Source organism: Grammomys surdaster, unplaced genomic scaffold, assembly GCF_004785775.1.
Source record: "Grammomys surdaster isolate TR1022 unplaced genomic scaffold, NIH_TR_1.0 125612, whole genome shotgun sequence".
In the NCBI taxonomy this organism is placed as follows: domain Eukaryota; kingdom Metazoa; phylum Chordata; class Mammalia; order Rodentia; family Muridae; genus Grammomys; species Grammomys surdaster.
The window spans coordinates 1,288,737-1,311,880 of NW_021620455.1; the positions used below are offsets into that span (position 1 = coordinate 1,288,737).

General features: G+C 47.4%; 1 protein-coding gene across 1 annotated transcript in view; it reads left to right on the forward strand.

Annotated features, from left to right (window-relative positions):
• Inpp5a (inositol polyphosphate-5-phosphatase A) overlaps window positions 1-23,144 on the forward strand; it is a 182,249-nt gene that overhangs the window by 81,932 nt on the left and 77,173 nt on the right. The window contains exon 4 of the mRNA XM_028787155.1: window positions 3,464-3,551. Within this exon, the coding sequence (XP_028642988.1) occupies window positions 3,464-3,551 (88 nt within the window). The remainder of the gene's footprint in view (window positions 1-3,463; window positions 3,552-23,144) is intronic.

Genomic DNA, 23,144 nt, shown 5'->3' on the forward strand with positions numbered 1-23,144 from the left:
AGAAGCATCCTAATGATGACCAGAGAGGTGACTAGGAATGAAGAGGAAAAGTCAGAATTTCGGAAATCCTGGATGTAGCTTCCAGTGGGAAATGGGCTAAAGTTCTGAAAGGATTGCGAAGGGTTGCATTGGGCTCATTTGTTGTTCCTGGTGTATGGCTTTGAAAGAAGTCATCTAGGCCACAGCTTTGACCACAGGGAATGTTGCAGAAGAAATATCCATGGGGTGTTCCTGGGACCTGTCCTCCATTGGAACAGCTTGGCATGAACATAGCTAGGTCCCGAGTTAGTGGCTTTGCCTCAGTTCCTGGAGTACACTGAAGGCACTGCCTGCCACATGGGTCTCTGGTGTTCCCTCCATCCCCTGTTCTGTTGCTGATTCTTGTGTGTGTGTGTGTGTGTGTGTGTGTGTGTGTGTGTGTGTGTCTGTGTGTCTGTGTGTCTGTGTAAGGGGTGGTGCATATGCCACAGAGCTCATGTAGAGGTCAGGAGACAACTTTTTGGAGTCATTTTTCCCACTTTTATGTGGGCTCCAGGGATCAAACCAAGGTTTCCAGGCTTGTACAACAGATCCCATTACCTACTGGGCCATCTCACTGGCCCTTGTTACCACTTTTTCTTGCCCCTTTATTCCCGTTTGCATCTGGCCTGAGCTTGACAAGAAAAGGAGGAAGTGCTCCTTCAGTGCTCAAATGCCCCTGCAGGTGACAGCTAAGATCCTGAACATCCCCGTGAGTAGCGAGATTGATTGAGCAAGCAACCTGTTCACAGCAGAGTTTCTTCCAAGCAACATGTGTTGCATTCTCACCACTCAAGGTCTTGGAGCTTGATCTGGTGTCAAAAACCCTGTACATTACTCCCAAGTAGTCTTCAAGGCAGTTTGAATGAAAGTGTTACAGAGCATCCTCCCCAACACTCTATAAGCAAATGCTGGTCACATGGAAGAGGACAGCACAGAAACCATCCAGAGGAAAATTGAGGCAGCGTTCTGCTGGCCAGAGCACCAGCTCCCTTTGCAGCAATGAAACAGGAAGGGTAGGCAGAGATGTACTGTGTGGAATGTCTTCCTTGGTGTGTGTGGCCTTGGTGCCGCAGGCTCAGAAGTGCCCATAAAGATCCTGCACCACAGTGTCCCAAGTGGTCACTGCCTCAGAATGAATTCTAACTATGCTAAAGTAAAATTTGGAGATGGAGATATAGAAGAGTATCTTGTAGCTTTGAGGTAGGGAGGATTTCTTTCAGAATGTGCAAAGCTTGCAGCTTAGAAAGCTAAGATTGACACATTTGTTGTGTTAAAGAAAGCCATATTGTTACAGAAAGATACTCTGAACAAAGGAAGAGCTAAGCCACCTTATGAAAAACATCTGCAGCACACATCACTGACAGAAATTAGTGTTTATGCCAAGAACTCCAACTTGACAAAGGAGAGAGGCTTGTGGGTTAGAGCAGCAAAACATCTGAAGGGGGAAGGTGCTGTGGTCACTGAGCCCTGGGCACCTGCAGACCAGTGGCCCTTGGGAGGGAGGTTCCACCACTACTGCCCCTTGGCTGTGTGGGGCACTGTAAGCCTTGCTGCTCTGGCTTTGAAGAGCAGCCTGTCCTTGAGAAGATCGGGACTGTCAGGTACCCTCGTGTGTGTTTCCCGCATGGTGCTCTTCGCTCTTGGCTGGAGTCAGCTTCTACCTAGACCATTTTCCTTAGCCAAAGAGCTTTCTGTACTGTTTATTTCAGTACAAGTCAGCTGCTGCTGATTCTCTCAGCCTTTGTTTGTCTGAACAAGTTCGTTGTTCTCATTTTTGAAAGCTGCGTTTATTGGGAATGAATGGACGCTTGTCAGTTCCCTCACTACTTGAAGGACACCATGTCATTGTCTTCTGTGTTTCATTGTTTCCGACCAGAGCCCAGCCCTTGTGTGCATCTTCATCTTCTTGTGGATAATGTGCTTTCCCGGCTGCTCGCTTTCATCTCCCTCTACCTTGTTTGTAGCAGCTCCTTTTTGTTACGTTTTGGTTTAATATTGTTTATTTTGAACTGTGCACCTATAGATTTGACCAAGTGTAGAGAACATTAGTCCTCTCTGTCCACAGATGCTGTCTTTCTCCCTTGCCCTGATGCAGTGTTGCCCAGAGAGGCTCTGCCATCCACATGGTGTGGGAGCCCCTACTGCCTTGCTTTGCAGGGATGCCGACTCTCAGTTCATCCTGTGAGATCCTGATCCTCATCTCTCAGCACCAGAAACTCCTTTCCTCTGTACATTCCTATTTTCATTTGGGGCTAGGATCGTATTTATATTCACAATTTTAACATTATTTTCCACTAATCCTATTACTTTATCCTTTCTGGGCCTGGATCTGTTGGTAGTTTGTTTTGAAAAAAAAAACCTATGGCCCTGATGTTGATCCTTCTCATGTCAGGTAACTTTTTACTCACATTTGTCTGGAAGAAGGCAGCGTGTGCCAGTGTCCTGTATGTGGAGGTCCAACAGCAACTTTGTCGGAGGTCCGACAAAGGAAGTCAGTTCCTTTCCTCTACCTAGTACGTTTTAAGGATTGCATTTAAGCCATCATACCATGTCAGGCATTTGACGCCAGATGTGCCTGGTAGTCAGGGTTGACCTCCTGTCCTCTCTATTCCTCACTCCCCATAATCTCAATTCAGTGCTCTGGGTTGGTGCCCAGGCATCTCTATCTCCTTTTTTCACACCCCTGAACACACTGAGATCTGTGGCTGCCAGTAGCAGTACCTGGTGGTCCACTGGAGTCCACCCAGGCTCATCTGCTACTTATCTTTCCTAGACTTATGATTTCCCCTGGGATTCTTCCCTAACATATGTACTTTTGGGTCATTATGCTGTGCCTGCTTCTCACCAGCAGCAGAGAAGGAATGGGCTTTTGTCCCACATTCTGGGCTAGATGTGTGGTAGGTACTTCTTCTCTAGACAATCTAGAGACAATGATAAGATCAACTGTTTGGTCTTTGACCATAAAAAGGGATGGTGGGAGACATAGTGAGGTTCTGCCACATTGGCTGATGAGCACAGGCTACTGTCTACTTTAAGGAAATGCTAGTCACTATCATTGTCTGCACTCTGGGGCTGCCAAAAAGAGCAGCAGACTCTGGAAGTCACCTACACATGGTGTGTGGCCTAAGTGAGTCCCTAGTCTTCCCGTCAGCATCTTTATCCCCAGGAGGCCTCAGGGTGTAGGCATCTCACAGGCCTGAGTAGAGACTAGAGACTACTATGTGGGCTTCCCTCTGTGTACCAAGGACACAAAGTGGACATCTGTTTCCACTGTGGCTATCACATATTTCCCCTCTTTCCTCCTTCCCTCCCTCCTCCTTTGCCCATTTGGGGGCTGTGTGGGTCTTGGGGTGATGTGAAAAACCCATGTGGCTGGAAGCACACCTGTGGGAAGGCATGGTATCTGGGCCTTTGCTTACTGTGCTTACTCTTTTCCTCCCAGGGAACTACTATCCAGTGATGCAATGAAAGAATACAACAGGGCTCGTGTCTACCTGGATGAAAACTACAAATCACAGGAACACTTCACGGTGAGTCATTTTTAAGCTATGGCATGAGTCCCAGGTCAAAGGAGCCTGAATCTTGGCTGTTCCTGAAAAGTACCGAGTCGGCGTGCATGCCCTGTCACAGTACAGTGTGGCTGTCCTAAATGAAAAGCTTCTCATGTTCTGTTGACTGTTGGATGGTCTGAGTCCTTCCCCCTCCCCCAGCCTGGCAGAGCTGGTGGCCAAGGCTTAAGAGTGCATCCTCATTGCTGGTACAGAGAAAGCATGCCAGTTCAGGGAGGCTGGCCTTGAGATGTATGACAGAAGAAGAGGATCCAGGGTCTCCAGGGTGGCTTAGATGAGAGATTGAACTAGAATCTGGGCTGCTCATTGTCTCTGCTCCTAGGATTGGCTATCACTTTGTAAGCCAGAGCAGGTCTTTAGAGGTAGACATGCTTCAGAAAAGGTGTGCCTTACAGTGATATAGAACAGAGCCTGCACCAACCTCATAGCAACTGTCCCTCTTCTATAAGCTGCTTTAGGAGGTAGGAGGCACTGTGAAGGGTCAGGAACTCGCAAAAGATGTTTGAAAGCTTTTGTAACTATTGGTTTGGATAACAGCATCTCGAGTTCTGGGGTGCCCAACCCTTCAGGGATTCAGTTAGCTTTCTGTGCTTTCCGCCCCTATGCCTTTTACTTTGCCCTCTGACATGTTGTCACATTCATAGGTGCTACTTCTCTTCTCCATGAGGGGAGATCTCGCAGTGATCCTCGTCTGTCAGCCCATCTTATGCCATGGGCTACCGTGAGCAGCTACCTGGCTTGGCCTCTGTTGAAGCATATGGAGAGATATAGAAGAGTGTGTGTCATTGTGGGCAGAACAGGGCATGGCTCCTGCCCTGCATCTCGTGTGTGTCGGGGGGAGGGGCTGACTGGCTTTGGGGTTGTCCTTGGGCTAGAGAACCCCTGTCAAGGTTTCAGTCTCTGGATTTGAAGCATCCAGTGCCAGGTACATTCTGTCCTCCTGCTTCTCCCTCTTCTTCCATTTGCTGCGTCTGCTACTGTCTTCTTCCTCTCAGCTCTGTACTTCTTTCCTTCTTGTAAAAGTCCTCTCCCTTTAGCCTCCTGGGTTTCCTCTGCCAAGACCCAGCTTTATCTTCATAAGTCAGGCTTACACAGATGAAAAAGACAAGAGGTATCAGTGAAGATAGATACCAGATTAGACACAACAGAAGGAAAGGGGGTAAACTGAAGGAAAGCAGTGGGAACTGCTAGAAATGAAAACAGCCTAGAAAGGATCACTCTGAGATGACATTATATGGCCTGGCACCATGTCTCTAGGGCTTTCCAGAGGGCAGAGGGAACAGAGATGCTTGGAAAAACAGTGCCTAAGGGTTTCCACAATTTCACAAAATTTACACACTCTTAGATCTGATTGTGGCAATGGGATTTCCAGCAGAAAATCCAGGCAGAATCTCAATAAGGTACGTCACCATCAGACCATGGGCACCAATGCTGCAGAAGGCTCAGCTGCAGCATCTTTCCTCCATCAAGGCCTTGCTCTACTACTGGCATCATCTGTAGGGAGGTTCTTTTTCCATAACTCCCCTTTAAATATATAGACACAATGACCTAAAAGTACAGCAGAAGGTAGGATAAATCCCACATGCACAAACAGGGCTGGTTTGATACTGCAAGAGCCTTCATAGCTGGACTGACAGAGGAAGAAGGCCATTGTTTGAGGGTAGAACATAGCATATGGTAGATCTGCTTTGCTTTGTTCTCCTTTGCTTGTCAAGCAGCGATTATACCTTGGCATTCCTGTCCTGGTACCCAGCCTCTCTATCAACCACAGTGTGATATGAAGTGCCTTCATGTCTGATTGAATGGTGATGATCAAGGGCTCTCCATGTTTGTCTGGAGTCATTGTAGGTAGCAGAGTAGAGGTCACTTATCCCAGATGTAACTACAGTGGTCCTGGATCTTTGAGCACCATCCAATTCACAGCCCTTCACTGTTTCTTGGTGTGTTATGTCCTTTAATGAGGGCCTTAGGATGTCCTAAGGAAGGAAGGACCTCCACCCTTGGGGTCCTGAACATAGCTGGCAGCATCCGACAACTAGGTAGCCATCCTCCTTCCTAGCCTGGTACCCTGTAACTTCAGACAGAGAAATTTAATCTTTGTAAGATTGATGGTATCAGCTGAGTGTTTTTAGCTGAGTCTGGTTCAAATAATAGGCCATTAATTGAAAAAGGAAATTGAGATGAATTTATCTTATACATAAATGCTGTCATGGGCATTAATGGGGATCAGAAAATAGTGGCCTGTTTCCAGCAAGCTGCTGAACTGAATGAACTATGCCTGCTGTATGAGCTGACTGTGGGGTGGTTGTTGGGGTGGGGATGGGAGCTCCTGGTGATACGTAGACTGGTAGCTTAAGATCTGCTGCCTCTGTTGCTGGTGATGCTCCAGGGGCTTAAAATAGGACAACTGCAAATGGTCTTAGCTGCCAGGAGGTGGCACCAGTGCAGCACATGCAGGCACAGTGCTCCCTGCAGGGATGGCTCTTAAGATTTTTTATCCTGGAATGGGGACATTAAGTTCTGTGTGCTTACTGTGACTAACGTGTAGAGTGCTGTAGAGGAACTAAGAGCAAAATATGTGCTCCCCAAGTGGCACCCAACCCACCATACTGTGCTACACTCCTTACTTGGGACCCAGGACTCCGCATTAGCTCTTTTCAGTCAACTCCTTTTTTTCATATCTCTAGGCACCACCCGGGGCAGTAATGGAGGTACAGTAATGCAGAACTCATCCTCCCGGAGGCTGGGTCATTGCTTCTAGGCCCTAGAATGTCAGATGCCCACGGTGTGCTCCTGAAGGGACAGACATCTGCATCCTTCTGTAGGCTGGGGCTGTCCTTGCCACTCTGTAGGCCATGCTATTGGCTTACCTGTGACTTCATGTTACCTGGCTTGCCTGTTTGCTTTTTGCTTCCCTTCTCAAACACTCATGACCTCTTCCTGAGGGACATCTGGCTTCTAGAGTGCATGTTTGTCTATTGGTGGTACCTTAGCTAGGGCCACTCCTCACTTCCAGAGACTGGCTCAGTGAGGACAAGGCCTCTACCCTTTGGTGTAGAGGCACACCACATGTTGGGAGGGAATTGGTGGCAATAGCCCCTGTGAGCCATTCATTGAGTTTGGCATGTAACATGAGGCTATACCTTCATAAGAACACTGATTTTAACAAAATGAAGAAAACCCCTGACCTTTTCAAAGTTGGTGCCACAGTGCAGTTGCAGTTTTGTTGGATGGTGCCAGGGCTGCTTATTCTCAGGGTAGCCCTCTTGGGCCTGCCAGATGAGATAGACCCAAGAAGAAGGGTCCTTGAAGAAGAGCCCTAGCTGGAAGCTGAGCTCTGTACAGTGTGGATTAGGGGATAGAAAGATGACCTTGAGCTGGTGTGAATGGTAACCAGAGTTCAGAGGACCCAGGAAAAAGAGAGGGAGAGGGAGGGGGAATGAGCAAGCTCTCCTGGCACTTGAACTACTTCCTGGGTTTATGCCTCATGCCTCCAGTGTTGGAGATGGACTTTGAAGGCTGCTCCCCAGGGCTCTCCGAATCACAGAGTGGCACAGTTCAGTTTCACAGTAAGCCAGCCACGCAGATTGGACACTGAGGAACTACTTGGGTGAAGTTTTCCAAGTCTGCGCTAGTGTCTATTGATCACACACTCTAGCAGCATGGAAATCATGTGTCTGATTTAGCCAGCCACTCGGAGGAGCATAGAAAACACATCGCTTACCTCTCGACAAGCTGGCACATCAATAAGAGTGCGTGAGGTAACGGCTTCCTTGTACTCTTGCTTCAGAATGGCAAAGTAAGGAAGAGACTGAAAATTTATTTTCGTATAATTCCACCGCTGTCTTGTTTTGCTACTGAAGGGAAGCATTTTAGCATGGAGTGTTCACCAATGCTTTGCTGACTGCTCACCTGGTCTGGGAAGCCAGAGGCTGTGTTCTCTGTGATGGGTTTCAGACATGGCCTGGTCCATGTCTTCAGATAGCCACATCCTCTCATCCCATTCTTTTGACCTGATATCTAAAGTTCTGGTGCCTGATTAGGGGTTCCAAAGCCCAGATCTAGGGCTATAGTCCTTGTCTGGCTGTAGAGCCAACCCTGGGTAGCTTCTTGAAGCTGCAGCTAATTTAATAGCATTCCTGTTAGGAACTGGAAAGGTAATAGGTTTCTTGGTTTTGCTTCTGCCTGCACCCAGAGGAGAGTGCGCTGGGTAGAACTTCAGAGCTGATATGACCTGGCCAAAGCTCTTGTTTCTGGAGGAATTCTTGACCAGCTAGGGGGAGTTTGGAGGAGCCATACCTTACTAATGGCTTATTGTTGGAAAGACTTTGTCTGTTGCTATGGGTGACACAGCTCCTGAGAAGTCTGAGAAGGTTTAGCTTGCTGTCATAGGTCCCCAGGGATAGAGCTGTGCCATTGGGACAGAGACAAGAGGCAACATCTGTAGGTTTCTCAGTCCCATCCTCTGCCTCGACCTGGGCTTGCCCATACTCTGCCTCAGGCCAGGGAAGGCAGCTGGATAGCTGGAGGTAGAACATTCCTGGAGGTTACACAAGCTTCCTAAGGTGCAGGTACCTGGAGGAAATCTTGTGTGCTGTGCTATTGGTAGCAGGCATGGGTGTGATGGTTTGGATGGGTAATGCCAATAGTGTTGCTTAAGGGAACTCCAGCCTCATCTGTTCCCCTAGGAATTTTATTCATAAGCAGCCTATGTGGGCTGTAGGGGGATGGTAGTTGAATGGGGTCCTGGGCAAGCCAGAGACTGGAGATTCCAGTGACCTATCTAATTCAGGGACAATAGCAGGCTAGGGATGGCTCCAGTAGGCAATGTCTATCTATTAGGTTCAGGGTCAGCTCTGTCAGTGCAAAAGTCCTGCTGTCTGCTTATGCAAGGCTCTTGCTTGGCAGAAGGACTCAGACCTTTGAGTCAGGATCACCTAGATATCTGGATGCTGTTCACATGTGGGCCGGTAGTTCCTTTTCTATCTTCATGCAAAGGAAGGTCAGGGTCTCTTTACTTTCTCCTCTGTGTAGCTGCCAGCACTGTTGGGAATAGGTGTTTCTCAGAGTTATAAGCCCAAGCACTTAGACATAAGACACGTGACTCTGCTTTTGCATGGGTGCCCTGGGTTTTCCTGGGCTCTGGGATTTATTTGCAGAGCATGGGTTGAAGTTTGGGGTGATAGTTAAATTAGGGTTAGGGAGAACATGAGGTGCTGAAGGCTGACCAGGGGCTGTCACACATTTGTCCTGCCTGGCTTGATGTCCACATTTGCTCCCATGCCCTGAGTGTACTCAGGAGGCTCCTGCCCTATGTGGCCTGACTGCCTCAGCAGAAGCCCTGGTTCTGAGGGTGAGACTGAGGAGTGGAGGCTGCCCCTTCCCAGAAGACCCTTTCCGACCACTCTGTGGTGGTCCCTCCCTGCTTTCTCCTAAATAAGAGGTTGGAGGAAATTTGTGGGAAATTAATGGAGTTGGCTGATGTTCTTTGATCTGAGGAAGAGGAGGAAAAGGCAAATGCGTTTATGATGAGGGACTAATCTTGGCCAGTAGTGGCCCCCTCTGCACTGGGCCCTGCCCTCCTCCTCCTCACCCGAGACCTGATGAAGTGAGAGGAGCAAGATTGGTTTTCTGAGGGCACTGGGCGCCCTGTGCTCAGTTAAATCATGGCTGTCTGCACCCCTGTCGGGTGATGACCTGCCCTCCTGCCTCAGTACCATGGCCCTTCGGGATGTGATGATGTGCGGCCGCAGCAGCCGGGCCGCAGTGAAGGTGAAACTGTCGTATCGATCTTTTTAGCACTAAAATATGAGCCACTTTACGCCGCTCCCCGCTGCTGTGATGTGAAAAATAATAACTCGGATCCAAATTAAAAATATTGATCCCTGGAAGGTGTTGAAAGTAAATAAACACCTTCCGAAGTTTTCGGGTCAGCCAAGGAATGGTATTCAGCAATAAATGTGTCGGCACGTCACAGTCAGGGTTCTTGATCTGTTTTTCCTCTGAATTGATTTTTCATTATTTACTTCCTAAAAGTGTTGGAATTTGGTCCTCCACCGTTAAATCCCAGTGTTTGGGCAAATGATTTCTTTGGGGCTTATGAGGTGCTCCTAACCCACTCCCTCATTGATTGATTGATTTTTGACTCAATGAGCTTGCAGTCTACGCTTTATTTAGGACTTCCATCATAATTTTTTATACATTTAGGCTTGACTTTTTTATTTCCCTGTAACAGATGAGCTGACATTGGGCTATCAAAGTGGGGGAAACAATTGCCACGAGGTTAATTTTGTTGCAAGCTCCATGCATCCTGAGGAGATGTGAGGCTTTTTCTGGCTATAGCCCAGGCCCTGAAGGGAGTCTGCCTAGCCCAGGACATATGTTTAGAACAGGCTAAGCCTCATGTCTCCAGGAGGGGTGGTGCCTGTAAGGATTCCAGGATTTGCAAGTGGCTGACACTGGTTCTCATGAGCTCAAGGACAAGCTGAGATATGTCTCTTAAGAAGTTTCCCTTTCAGAAGGCAACTGAGACCCACCACTAGCCATGCCTCCACGTTGCCTGGCAGAAAGCAGAGGGGCAGGTGCGAGGCACCACACAGGGGAACAGTGGAAGCTTCATGTTGACCCATCCTCTCTGGGTTTTCCTGGGTGACTCATCCTGTTATCTTTAGGAGTGAGAGATCCTACTCTCTAATGTCCAGAAGGGAATGCCCTGTCTGTCAAAGCTGTGCTGACTGGATACTAGAGAGCTGCCTGCAGAGAAGAGGTAACCTTGTTCTCCAGCATCTTCAATAAAGACCCAGTACTTTCTGCTCAGCCATCAGCTTCTCATGCTTCTTGTTCTTTATGCTGGGCAGGCTCAGTGTGCCAGTGTGCCCCTAAAGGCATTTGGGAGACTCAGATGTGCCTCTGTGGACATTGGGAAGACCTATATTTACTTATTGGGCATTAAATAGATGCTCAACATAATTCCTCAATATGCCCCTGTGAGTATCCTCCAGAGCCAGATATACCCTTGTGGGGTAGATCTAAGTGTGCCCAGGTGAGCGTGGGGCAAACCCAGATGTGCCCCGATGGGCATCAGATAGATGCAGATGTGCCCTTGTGGATGTCCACTAGATTCAGACATGTCTTTTGGGGCACCAGGCAGACTTCAAGGTGCCTCTGCAAATGTTGAGGAACCCAAGATTTGACCCTGTGGGTGTTAAGGACCCCATGTTTGCCTCTCTGGGTGTCATCAGATCTTGGTATGTTCCCATGCATTCAGGAGACCCTAATGTGCCTTAGGAGTGTTAGACAGGCCAAAATGTGCCTCTCTGGTCACTAGGAGACTCAGCTGTGGGCCTGTACATAGGACTCCTTGTCAGCCAGGAGAAGCAGTTGCCTATGTTCCCCATGTTCCATCCACATTCTGATAGAGGAGTTTGGGACAGAGAGCTATGGTAACTCTGAAAGTAACAGAGAGCTTTCATCTGCTCAGCCACAAATGTCTGTGAGTGCCCATGGGCCATGGCTATCCCCACGTCTCCACTGTCACTCATATTTAGACTCAAGGTAGTCAGGAACAAGAGGTTGGGATATCTGCTGATGGATTTGGGACAGGGAGGGAATGTCACAAGCATTCTGGGAAGGTTTAGTACTGGAAGGAGGGATGGAGCCACCAGTGTGGTGAACCTATTTATCTGAACCTTGGTGAACTCCTTGATTGAACCTATGACCTCTCACAAGGGTGAGGTAACTCTGACCAGCCATGTTGCCTACTTGCCATGGTCTTAAGGAAAGAACACTTACTCTGTCCTGGTTTAGGGAACATTGACTGAAGAGGAAGAGGTGGCAATGGCTGCCTGGCATGCAGGATGTTGGTATATGTCCTCAACATCACATTCGGGGCAACACTCCAAATATAATTTGCCCCTGTGGGTGTTAAGGACCCCATATTTGTGCAACTTCATTCCAGTGTTACTGTCCCCCAGGTGTGGTAATGTGGAGATACCACCAATACCAGGTTTGGAATAGGAGATGACCAGAGCCCAAGTCATCTTTGCACATACATGGTTGCTCCCCTGGGATAATGTGGTGACTGCTAGGTGATACTCACCTCCTGGATGCCAGATTCTCATGACTAGATGGGAATGTTGTGTTTTCTTGTGGGACTGCTCTTTTCTGGGCAGTGGTGCTCAACTCACCTCTGACAGTAGTCAAACAAGAGTCTCAGAGGGAGGTGCATATGCCCTGTGCCACAGGGAGGCTCACCAAATGACCACACAGAGGAATTCTGGGACACCACCACCCATCTTCTTGTAGGACAGAGAGGACAGGAGCATGGGTTTGCTTCTCGGCAACCAAAGTCTACCAGGCTCAGCCAAGATCTTGGACCTGCTTCCCTAACCTAAGGATGAGGTATAGCCAGATTGTCAGCCCTGGAAAACCTGGATGTGCTCCTGTGTGTTCAGCCTGCTGCTGGCCTGAGACACAAGAATAGCTCCCCTGGCGTCTGCCCTCAGGACCTATGTTCTGGGCTGTTGAATATAGAGGGAGTGGTTGAGACTTGGCCGAGGTTCTGGGAGTACATTAGGATGAGGAGCTGCTGACGAACAACGAGGGGCACGGACACGTAGTGTGGAATGCTGTCTCCTTAGCTCCCTTGGCTAGTGAACTCCCCACAAGCGTTGGTTGTTTTTTAAATGTGTCAGATAGTTCAGTAAGGGCTGTGTGGAGCACAGCTGAAGGCCCAAAGTCTCTACTGACCTTGAAGCCCCAACACAACACTTGGCCAGCTGCATCTGTCAGTCCTACTGGCCAGTCACTCCACCAGAGCTAGCTGGATTCCTATGGTGTCATTTTGTGTGCTTTGCTGGATACAGTAGCTGATATCCTAAGTTGACATCATTGTACAAATATGGGTGAGCCGGGCCACACTAGAAGATACCAGGCAGTGGGTGAGCCGGGCCACACTAGAAGATACCAGGCAGGGAGTGCTCACGCTCTGGCAGTTGCCAAGGAGCCCTTAGTGGTCAGCACTGCCTGAGCTGGGTCCTTGCAGCTACTGAGCACTAGTGCCTTTTCCTAGCAGGAGAGCCACAGGAAATTTAGTAACCCACCCAGAGCACAGTGGAAGCCTGTGCTTTCAGTTGGGCGCCAGAGCTAATTACATACAACATGTGCTGTGTTACATAGTAGATGTAAGGGAACAGATACTTAAGCTAACACACATGAGGACATATAGGAAGCACCTGGCATTCAGGGAGCAGATGTTGCATCAAGCAGCACAGGAAGAGGCTCCCATTGCTGGCACATAGAATATCTGACCATGATTGGCAGGGAGAGAGGAAGTCAGAGTTTTGCCATGCTTAGAGCATCAAAGAAGGAAGTAGGGTGTGACCAGGTAGTCAGTGGGGACAGGTGCAGAGTTTGGGGGAAAACGGGAGGCATTCATTTGTGGACAGGTTGGTAGTTACTAATTTAAAGACCTATCTGATCTAGCCTTAAATTCATATTGAAGTAAATTCAGAGTAGATTAGCAATAGTGACCCAACCCATTTTTTGTTATTTTTCTTGATTTCAGTCTTCTACCTTTCAAAAAAGAGATGCAAGGTCAGACGTAGGCAGGTGGAGACCAGTGGGAACTTTAGTGTCCTAGTGAGATGTGGCAACCAGACAGAGTGTGGCCAATCCTATAAACGAAGCTGTGGTTTAGTCCTTTTCCACATGCCCTCTCGTCCATCCGACTCACTCCATGCCCCTATGGGCACACTTACCTTTTGTGCTGTGGTTTGAGAATCCAGTCCAGAGACAAACACAAACCATTTGATTTGAGATGTAGGATCAAATTCTTGAACCAAGTGCACTGGAATAATGAGAGCGAGGTTCCTTCAGTGAGCCACCAGGTTCCTGCAGTGTTCTCACAAGCGACCAGGACTGGGGTTGTTAACATGGAAGTACTTTGTTTAGGTCTTTGACTTCTTGTCCTGTGTCCAGTGACTTGCAAGCTATCAACTTGTAAATGATTCTCTTGGAAGCTGAAATTCAGATAACGTTACCCTTTCTAATAGCACCAAAGTGTGAGCTATTCCGGACTGTCTTAGGTCAGTGCTATAAGACCTGTGTCCTGAGAGCCTTTACGTGCTGCTTACACACATCAGTGAGGCCTGGGTACGTGGAGCTGTGCCAGGCTCAGGGAGTGCTCAGTGGTATTGATGTGTCTATTCCACCAAGACTGGCATGGTGCTTCAGAGCGATCCTAGGCAATGTGTGAGCAGAGGGTTCTTAGAAATCAAAACTCTGGATTTATGGATTTACATGGAAGTGTAAAGGACCTACAGTGGCTTCAACAACTTTGACACAGGACAGTTGAGGGATCATCTTGCCTGATCAAGACTTCCTATAAACCTGCAGTGGGCAAGATGGATGGAGTCTAAGTATAAACCCAGAAAAACAGGCTGAGGGCTAGAAAGGAGACTCTGGAAACTGGGTTAGGCTAGCCTCAGGCCTCTGATCCTCTTGCCTCAACCTTCTGAGAGCTGGGATTATAGGAGAAAATCACCTTTGATTTTGACAGAGATGTCCAGGCTGTTCAGCCGTAAGGGTATGGTCTGCATAAGGGAAGGATGACCCTGAGCTGACCATTTGCTGTGAGTAAAGCCCAGCTTTCACCAGAGACTATGGAAATTAATTTTTATGTGGTTACAAATCTGAGGGAGAAGTGATGGCAGAACTTGGCAAGCAGGAAGTATTGGAAGGCAGTCATCCTCAAATGAAACATTTGTTTTGTTGCAAAAGTAGAGGCAGCTCACAGCCCATGAGACAACATGGGCTTGAAAAGTTCTTCATGTAAATAACTGTTACTGATCAATAAAAGTAGGGCAGAGGACTTGACTTTTAACATGGGAGGAGAGCTGAATAGACTTGACAGTAAGACACAGATGTGACAGGTGAGAGTAGAAGGTGCCCACCTACTGGTCACAAGGTCCCGAGTGTCCTTTCAAACCAGTACCCTGGCTTCCAGTACCAAACGCCTTCCCTGCAGTGTGCTGACAGTGTCTGGTTTACAAGTGAGGAAACCTCCTCACATCTGGACTCTGGACTGCTTCTGGGGTCAGGCTCCAATTACAGGTGGACCCATGTGTCACAGAGGGTGTAAAGCGTGAAATGAAGCCTCAGGCTTCACACTTGCACCTGTGCCTGGTACTAGAGGAGTGGTTCTCAACTTTCCTAACGCTGTGACCCTTTAATACAGTTCCTTACATCTTGGTGATCCCTAACTATTAAATTCGTTTTGTTGTTATTTCATGACTGTAATTTTGCTCCTGTTGTGAATCATATGTAAACATCTGTTTTCCAATGGTCTTAGGCAATCCCTGTGAAAGAGTTGTTTGGCCCCCTCCCCCAAAGGAGCTTGAGAACCGCTGTACTTCATTGTCTTCTATTGGGAGAGCACATGGGATGAGGACCAGGGAGAAGCCTCATCTGATGGCAGCAAAGAGCATGGGCCCTGCTGACCTCCAGCCACAGCCATGTGGCACCACCCATCTGCCCCAACTAATTGTGACACCTGATTCCATGACCCTGCTTGTCCCCCCACCCCACCCCCCAGGTGTCTTCCACTTAAAGCCTGCAGGGGCCTCTGTTTGCAATCATGGCTTCTAATCTGCCCTGGCCTTCCCTCCTAATCCCATAGGCCACTTGCTGATGGTGGCTGTGTGAGTCAGCTGTGAGTCCAGGGTCCTGGTTTCTGTGGGCAGGAGGGCAGTGGGAATGGGGAGCCTGTGGCTGTCGTGGACACAAGGGCAGTATAGGGTAGGGTGATACAGACTTCAAGCTCCCAGCTTACTGATCCAGGTCAGCATGACCATTTCCAATCTAGGGCCCCAGTTCCTATATCTCCACCTTTGTCCTGTGCTCTCTGGTGAGAAATCCTTAACAGGTCTTTGGTGAAGCTGAGCCAGATGCCTAGTGGCGGTAGATCCATCAGTCTGTAGACAGGCATGATCGAGGGCCGTGTCACATGAGCCTACGAAACAAATACACTGCAGGAAATGTATTGGTGAACAAACTGAAAGATTGTAAAGCTCTTAAGGACTTTGATGCTTGTTAGCATTTTTTGACAGAAAATCACTGAAGCAGTAGACATAAAAAAAATAGTCCTGGTGCTCACAGTGTTGCTGCTCGTTCTATTTATTTAGCCTCAAGTGACGTCTCACTAGAGTCCCCTGTGAGCCTAGCCCTGCTTGTCTTTTCCTGGGGCTTATAGCAAGCCTGACCTCTGCTTCACATATGCCTTGGTCTTCTTGAGATGTTTTTACACTGCTGATGGAGATCAAGCCATCTAACATAGCAGTGACAAATTTGACGTTAGATGCAAGAGCCTGAATCCTGGATTCTTGTCCTCCAGAAGCCCAGTTTGCAGAGCCTCTAGCACTCCAGTGGAGGATGCTCTAGAATCTTTTCTCCTGTGACCTCAAAGGTTTTCATGTAGAGGGTAGCTGTGTCTCCTGCAGTGGGCCCAGGGTCACAGTCTCTGCATGTGTGCCAGGTGTATGTGGCTTCAGTGGCTAGGACTCTGCACTCTCTTCAAGTCCTTAACCATGTTCTTCCCTGTAGCTCAGTGCCTAGAATCTGTATGTTTCTTTAAAATCAGTCCCAGCAGGAGAGGGTCTGTGAGCCAGGTGACCAAGATGTAGGGGTGGGCACAAGTGATTGATCGGTGTATGCTCTAGCCGTGTTTACAGAGTTGTACCCTGCTGACCCTTTAGCTATGAGATGGTGGTCAGGGTCAGGTTTGCTGAGCAGTATCTGGTTACTGATTAACCTCCAGTCCCCAAGTACATACACATTTGGGTATAGGTCAGTGTGATGTCTGTAGGGATGTGGTTAAGAGTGGGCTCTCCTTGTGCCTCCCCTGGGTGGTTAGGGTTGTGGTCTTTGGTCTTTATACTTAGTCCTCATCTGTTTTAGATTCATGCCCCTTACACTGGCTACTTGTTACTCTACAGTTTTAAACTCTAAGAATCCTGTTTATATAAAGAGGATGACCCAGGACATGGGTCATGGGTTCTTTGCCTGGGTTCTCTCCAGTTGGACATTTTCATCTTGTCTCCAAGGGACATTTTCATCTTGTTTGTGAGAGAACTTCTCAGTTTCCTTGAAGGGAGAAACTATGTGGTTCGAGTTTGTCCCTCCTTTTTCAAAACAGTGGTAAATGGGTGGCTGGCTGGGTACCCTAACCTACCAAGAGTGAGCATAACCTGTCTGGCACAGACCCCACTTTGGAACCTCATATGGCCAGGCCCCACCTCTACAGATGCTCCTTGTTCTTATAAACACTACAGAGGAATGCCAGGTCACCATCAGCAGAAAGCATCATCCCGGATGTCTCAGGGTTACTGCAGTGCACCATAAAGTCACTAGGACATGGGGAGACACTCCTGACAGTCATGAATATACCCTTCCCAAAGCAAAGCCAGCTTCCCCATGTTCTTGTCTGTTGCATTTTGTGAGAAGATCTTAGTTTTTTCTTTTTTTCTTTTTTAAATCTCTTTGTGTATGTGTCTGTGTCTGACCGTCTGTCTGTCTGTGTGTAGGTGACTGTGTGCATGTGGAGCTTAGAAGACAAGCTCCAGAGCTGGTTCTCTCCTGCCACCCTTTGGGTACAGGGATCAAACTTAGGTCATCAGTGCTGATACCCACTGAGCTTCTCATTAGCCCCGTTTCTCATTTTATACGAGGCAAAGTGGTGGTAAAATTTGAAGGAATTTTCTGTGTAACTTTTTCTTTTGGTCCCATACTACTTTTTTTTTTTTTTAAATCAAATATCTGAAGGTCTGGCTTCTACTCAGCTGTCTCCACATCGTGAGAAGGTCTCACAGATGGTAACTTTTTCTCTGGTTCTTGTCTGTGAACTTTGGGAAGTTGTTATAGGCAGCAGAAAAGGAGGCCCATCTGAACATAGTCTGCATTTTTACTCACCTTAAAACTGATTTCTTAACAATCACATTGTTTATCTGTTCTTTTTAGTAAGAACCTGTGTTTGAACACATGAACAGTTCCAATAATAGCTTCTAAGTTTTCTTTGATGCAGTATTTATGGTGTGTTCATTCTTGCTGTTACTAATAAACCTTAAGCAAACTGAAAAAAAAGAAGGACCTCTTAAAAACAAACAAACAAACAAACAAACAAACAAACCCTGATTTCTACCAGTGATTGGAGGGGAACATGAACCTGTGGAACTCAAGGTTTTATATGCAGGGTCAAGAAAACAATGTAATCATTTGATGGAGGGGCATGGGAAAGCTACCTGTATGCATTCCTTATTGCTGAATGTTTGAAATTTAGATAGCTTCAGTATGTGTCCTTCCCACCCAACTCTACAACAGATTGGAGCCTGCAGTTATCTGAGTAGGTCTGAAAGATTAGCCATTCAATGTGCAAACATCTCTCAAACGGAAATTGTTACACTTTACTCTTCATCTTGAAATGAATGTTTGGTTGTCAATTTTTATTGCTGATGTAATGAATAAAACCCACTGATGGTCACTGTGCCTAAGGCATCCCCAGCTCTCAGGCAGAAAAAGTGTGGTGTTGGGAACTCTGGGCATCCCACTCCAACTGTGCATTTTGCTCCTGAGAATCAGAGCAGAGTGGTGATTTTTTTCCCTTAATTTTCTTTGTATTAATGTCCCCATTGTCTACCCAGAAAGAAGATGCTTGGCTGTTGGTTTCTGAGCTGGAACTGAGCAGCAGGCAGTTCTGGTCCATGGCTGATGAGTTTTATGTATCTCTTTATGAGTCCAGCAATGTAATGCTAACACAGAGCTTGTCTCATAAATGCTGCTGTGCAGCTTGGGACAGCAAGTGCTTGCATGTGGTCCAGATTGTCTAAGCGCAGCCCTTTGGGTTGAAGCAAGTCTCTTTAATAAATGTTGGCTGTCCTTCCAACCATCATAATTATTTAAAGGGTTTTCAAAAGAGAGGGGACAAATCAAATCAGGCCGTTGCTGCCGTATCCCATTGTAGAGGTAAGTGTATTTGTAAAACGTAGCCTTGTTAGAGTCTCCTCCCAGTTTTCATCTATTATCACAATAATTGAGTTTGTAGCTGGAATTAAATTCATCAAATTGTGTTATCCTCTTTAGAAATTGGATAGGCACCCTGGCAGGGCGAGGCAGAAGTTAATCCGCTTTGCTAAAGCCTCCAGTGGCACCATGCAGCAGGGTGAGGAGGCTCAAGCGTCTTCCTGTCACCTCAGACACGGTGTGATTTCTCCTCGATCCCCAGTGCAAATAATGACATTTGAATCGAGCATTAACAGGCTTAATTACTTTAAAATTGTCATTTTAATTTACACTGATATAGTATTGATCATACAAGCAGAGATTAAGCTGTTCAGCGGAGCGGATGATGGGGAATTAAACATTAAAGGGTCCTCGAGGGGCTGTGCACACTGCCTGGCGTGCGCCGGAAGAGGGATGATAGTTCTTAGTAATGAACTGGCGGCATGCGAGGACATGAATCTTGGGCTCCTGGAAAAGGGGAAATAATGGGGTTTGGGACGCATTTGCAGGTTATTCATTCGCTGCCATGCGCCAGTTCTCCAGTGATTCATCCGCCTTGCCGGCGTTTATTTATCCAGCAGATTCCGGAGCTCTGACCTTTTGCTAAGTACACTGAGCATAAGTTAGAGTGGAGATTTTTCAGGTGCAACTTTTTTATCAGTGTTTGTTATTTTTTTCTTATTTCCAATTGGCATCCAACAGAGTGACTCCGGTTTTCGAATGTCCCCACATCTGTAGGCCCTTGCAGGCGGCCCAGTGGTGAGGGCAAGGTATATGGGAGAAGGTAGGGGAAGGGTGTCTCATGCACTACTGTTGACATTTCAAGGGTAGTCCAGACTTTAGTCTCACATCCCTGTGTTTAGACAGATAGCCTGACATGTCACACCTGTACTATGGATGGTAGCCCTTTGCCCCACATCCCAATTTTTAAGTTTTCTTGGGCAGATTTGTTGCTGTAACTATTTAGATGCTGATAGGTAGAGTCTAGGAGAAGGAAGAAGGCATTTATTTCTGTCTCAGAAGCAGAAGCATCTGACAGATTTCTTCAGCTAAAATGAGAACCCATCAAATCTTTTAACCTCAGAAAGGTCTACTTTTCTTAGGTTACATCATAAAAACTTAAGTGATTGATTTTTATGCTCACCAGGGAGTGATGAAATTCTTGGTCCCTATCCATAATGGCTTTTTTTTTAAAACCATGGGCTGGAGATTTAATTAAAGTATAATCAGGGAACTGAAAGAGTGCTGATGCTTCTCCTCAAGGTGGGCACAAGTGTTCATGGGACGTTAGAAGGGCTCATCATTGCAAGAATTTACCGGATGCTAGCAGGGCTCATCATTGTGAGTGTGCACAGGTGCTGGCTCTCATTGTTGCAAGTGTACAGGAGGTGCCAGAGGCCTCCTTTCTGCCAGTGTACACTGGGGTTCTCGGAGACCTCCTTATTGCCAGTGCACCAGGGACAGTCTCATTCATTATTGTGTGTATGTGGGGGTTGCTAGAAGGATTCCTTATTCCCGGAAACCTTCCCTCTTTAGAAGTTAAGGGCTTGTCATGCAGCTTAATGGTTGCAGCCCCCTTTGCTCCCACTTGTGTTTTGTTGATTTCTGTGGCCTTTCATGAGCACTTCTGTGAACCCACTTGACTCCTGGCAGCCACTGTATACCAGTACAACTCACCTGGGTGTTGTTTTCAGTCCTTGGCCATTGTCACCTAGGGCAAAACTGGGTTGCTGGGCATAAAGTAATGTGTAGCACTGGCTAGCAGATTTCAGGCAAATGATCCACTGATGGTGTCAGTGTACTAGGCCCCACTGTGGCCCCTTTGAACTGGAACATGGGCTGCATACATGCTCTTCACTGTATAGCTTAAGAATTATTAACAGTAACAGGGACTGAGAGGGAGTTCCAAGTCTCACTGTATAAACCAAAAGCAATAAGCCTCAGAGCCCTGAGGGACTAGCAGCTAGATGTGAATGAGTTAACCTTTTCTTAGTTCTCTTCTCTTTCAGTTGATGGGATGACCAGTATCCCACATTGTAGAGCACTGTATACCATTAATAAGAGCAGACTGGTAAGGCTCATAGGCATTGAGCCATGTAGCATGCTTCTCCACTCTGGCTGCCTAGATAGCTGCCTACAAGCTGGAGGCCAGTGTGGTTCATATAATGTAGTTGGGACCCAGAGCTTAATTCTAGAAGAGCTGGATCTTCCATGTTCTCTCCCTACTCCTTTGTCTCCTTTGTGTTTGTACCCTAACTTTGTGTTAGATTGTAGAGACCCATTGTAGTTATTGAGGGGCAACTGTGTGTTTCAGTTCCTAGCCTGACAGAAACTCAGCCCACTCCACCTGGGCAGCTTCCATTCTATTCAGCGCTCAGCCACATTCTGTCCTTCCGTGGTGGCTCCATCTTGTTACCTATAGCTCACCTCTTCCTTATCTATGGTGTCATTTCCTCTGGCTCTGTCTTATGCTGTACTTCAAGGAGTCCTACTCTCAACCCTGCAATTCCTCCAGATTCTCTGGCCCTGCATGTCTTGCCCTTCCTTAGCCCTTTCTCTCCAACCTCTACTTCTTCCCCTGGTCACAACTCTCTTCCAGAAAAATCTCTTTCTCTATGCCTCCACCAAAATTTAGATATTCAGCCTTCTGAAATAAAATTTCCACTGTAACCCGGGCACTCTATGTCATCAGAATCCTGTATGTCACCTGCCATCCTTCTTCTCTCCCAGGCTTGTAATCACTCACCTGTAAGATGGGCAGTAAGAAAGGACTCAGTTGGGCTCCAACCCTGAGGCAAAGTCATAGTTGGGTGTTTGCCCCTGACTCAGCTGTGGCCAGGGTCACCCTCAGTGGCCTCCCAGGAGGCCCTGCAGTGGTGCATCTCTGGGGTTGCCCTTCTTCCTTGACCTATACTCCTCTGCTTTTTCCTGGTATTCTGGCACTGCTTCTTTCTTTAAATGAGAATGAGAGACACGTGTGAGGTCAGAACAGTGGTGCTGAGTCTGGAAAGTGCAAACAGCAGATCCGCTTGATGGGTGTCACTTTCCCTTGGTCTTTGTCAGTAAGGTCTAATTTATAACAAGGCCATTAGTGGGCAATAGCTTGTTTTGGACATCTTTCCCGTAAGAGTTCTTCGTGATTTGCCTCAAAAAAGAGGTGAATGTTGTGGATGGTTAAAGCACCAAGTCCTTCTGCCTGCAGTACCAGGCAGAGGATAAAGTATTCTAGGGCCCCTTTTCCTCTGGAGGTGGCCTTGGTTCTTCCTTTCTGATTGGGGCAGAGGTCATGGTTTGAGTCTGGGTAGGCATGGGGTGAAGGAGGACAGAAAGCACTGAGCGTGCATCCCTGCTGTGGAGCTGAGGAACTCCCTAGGCTAGCAGCTTTCCATGCCAGCCCTTTGTATCCTGGCATCATCTGAGGATTCACCCTTAAGTGTCCTTCTGTATCAAAGAAATAGACTCAAAAGAGGTGACACTGCTGATGGGAGCACTGAGCCCTGTTGACTCATTACACTAGCCCCTGGTGCTCCGTAAGCATGGGAATATGAGGAATCAGGTGCTAGTTTCACATTCCCTGTGTTGTAGAAAGGAAACATGCAGAGTTTCAATAGCTTGATGAGTCCTGGACCCAGAAGAGGCCAGCACAGGTTACATAAGGAGTCCTCATGCTGGGCCTGTGTTGTATGCTCAGAAACAGGATAGGTTGGAGTAATTCCAGCCAATAAAACTGTCAGTTAAGGAATGCCTTGTCACATATTCAGATCATCAGAGCTTAGGACAGGCTCCTGTAGACCTGACAGCAACCTTCTGGGGTGGGGTGCAGATACCAGGAGGGGAGCCTTGTGTCATGATCTTGCTCACCCACCAGGCTTGCCACTCTGCTTCTGTCACCACTGTCACTTTCCTGGGTGGGCAGAGTGGGCTCAGTGGGTGGGAGCAACTCCAGATCTTTAAAGTCGAACAGATTTTACATGTGCTTTGCATTTTCTGGGAACTGCAGGGATGAAAACATCCTCAGTGAAATACAAATAGGATAGAAGGAAATACCATGTGGATCGTGCCACATTTGCACACATCATGGAGTACACATGGCCCGGAGTTGTCTGGTGTAAAAGGAGCTCTGGAAACAAGCAGAGAGAGAGAGAATGCAAGGATAGAGAGATCATTTTTAAATTTATTTGTTTGTTTGTTTGTTTGTTTTACATGTATGTATATTTTACCTGCATATATACTGCATGTGTATCTGGTACCTGAAGAGCTAGAAGACTGGAGCTAAAGACAATTCCCATAAGGAGCAAGCAGAGCAAGCAGAGCAAGCAGTGCTTTTTCATCGTCTCTGAATCAGCTCCTGCCTCCAGGTTCCCACCCTGCTAGAGTTCCTGCCCTGACTTCCTTCAGTAATGGACTGTTATGTGGAAGTGGAAGAGAAATAAGCCCTTTCCTCTCCAAGTTGCTTATGGTCATGGTATTTTATCACAATAGAAACCCTTAGACTGTAGTGCA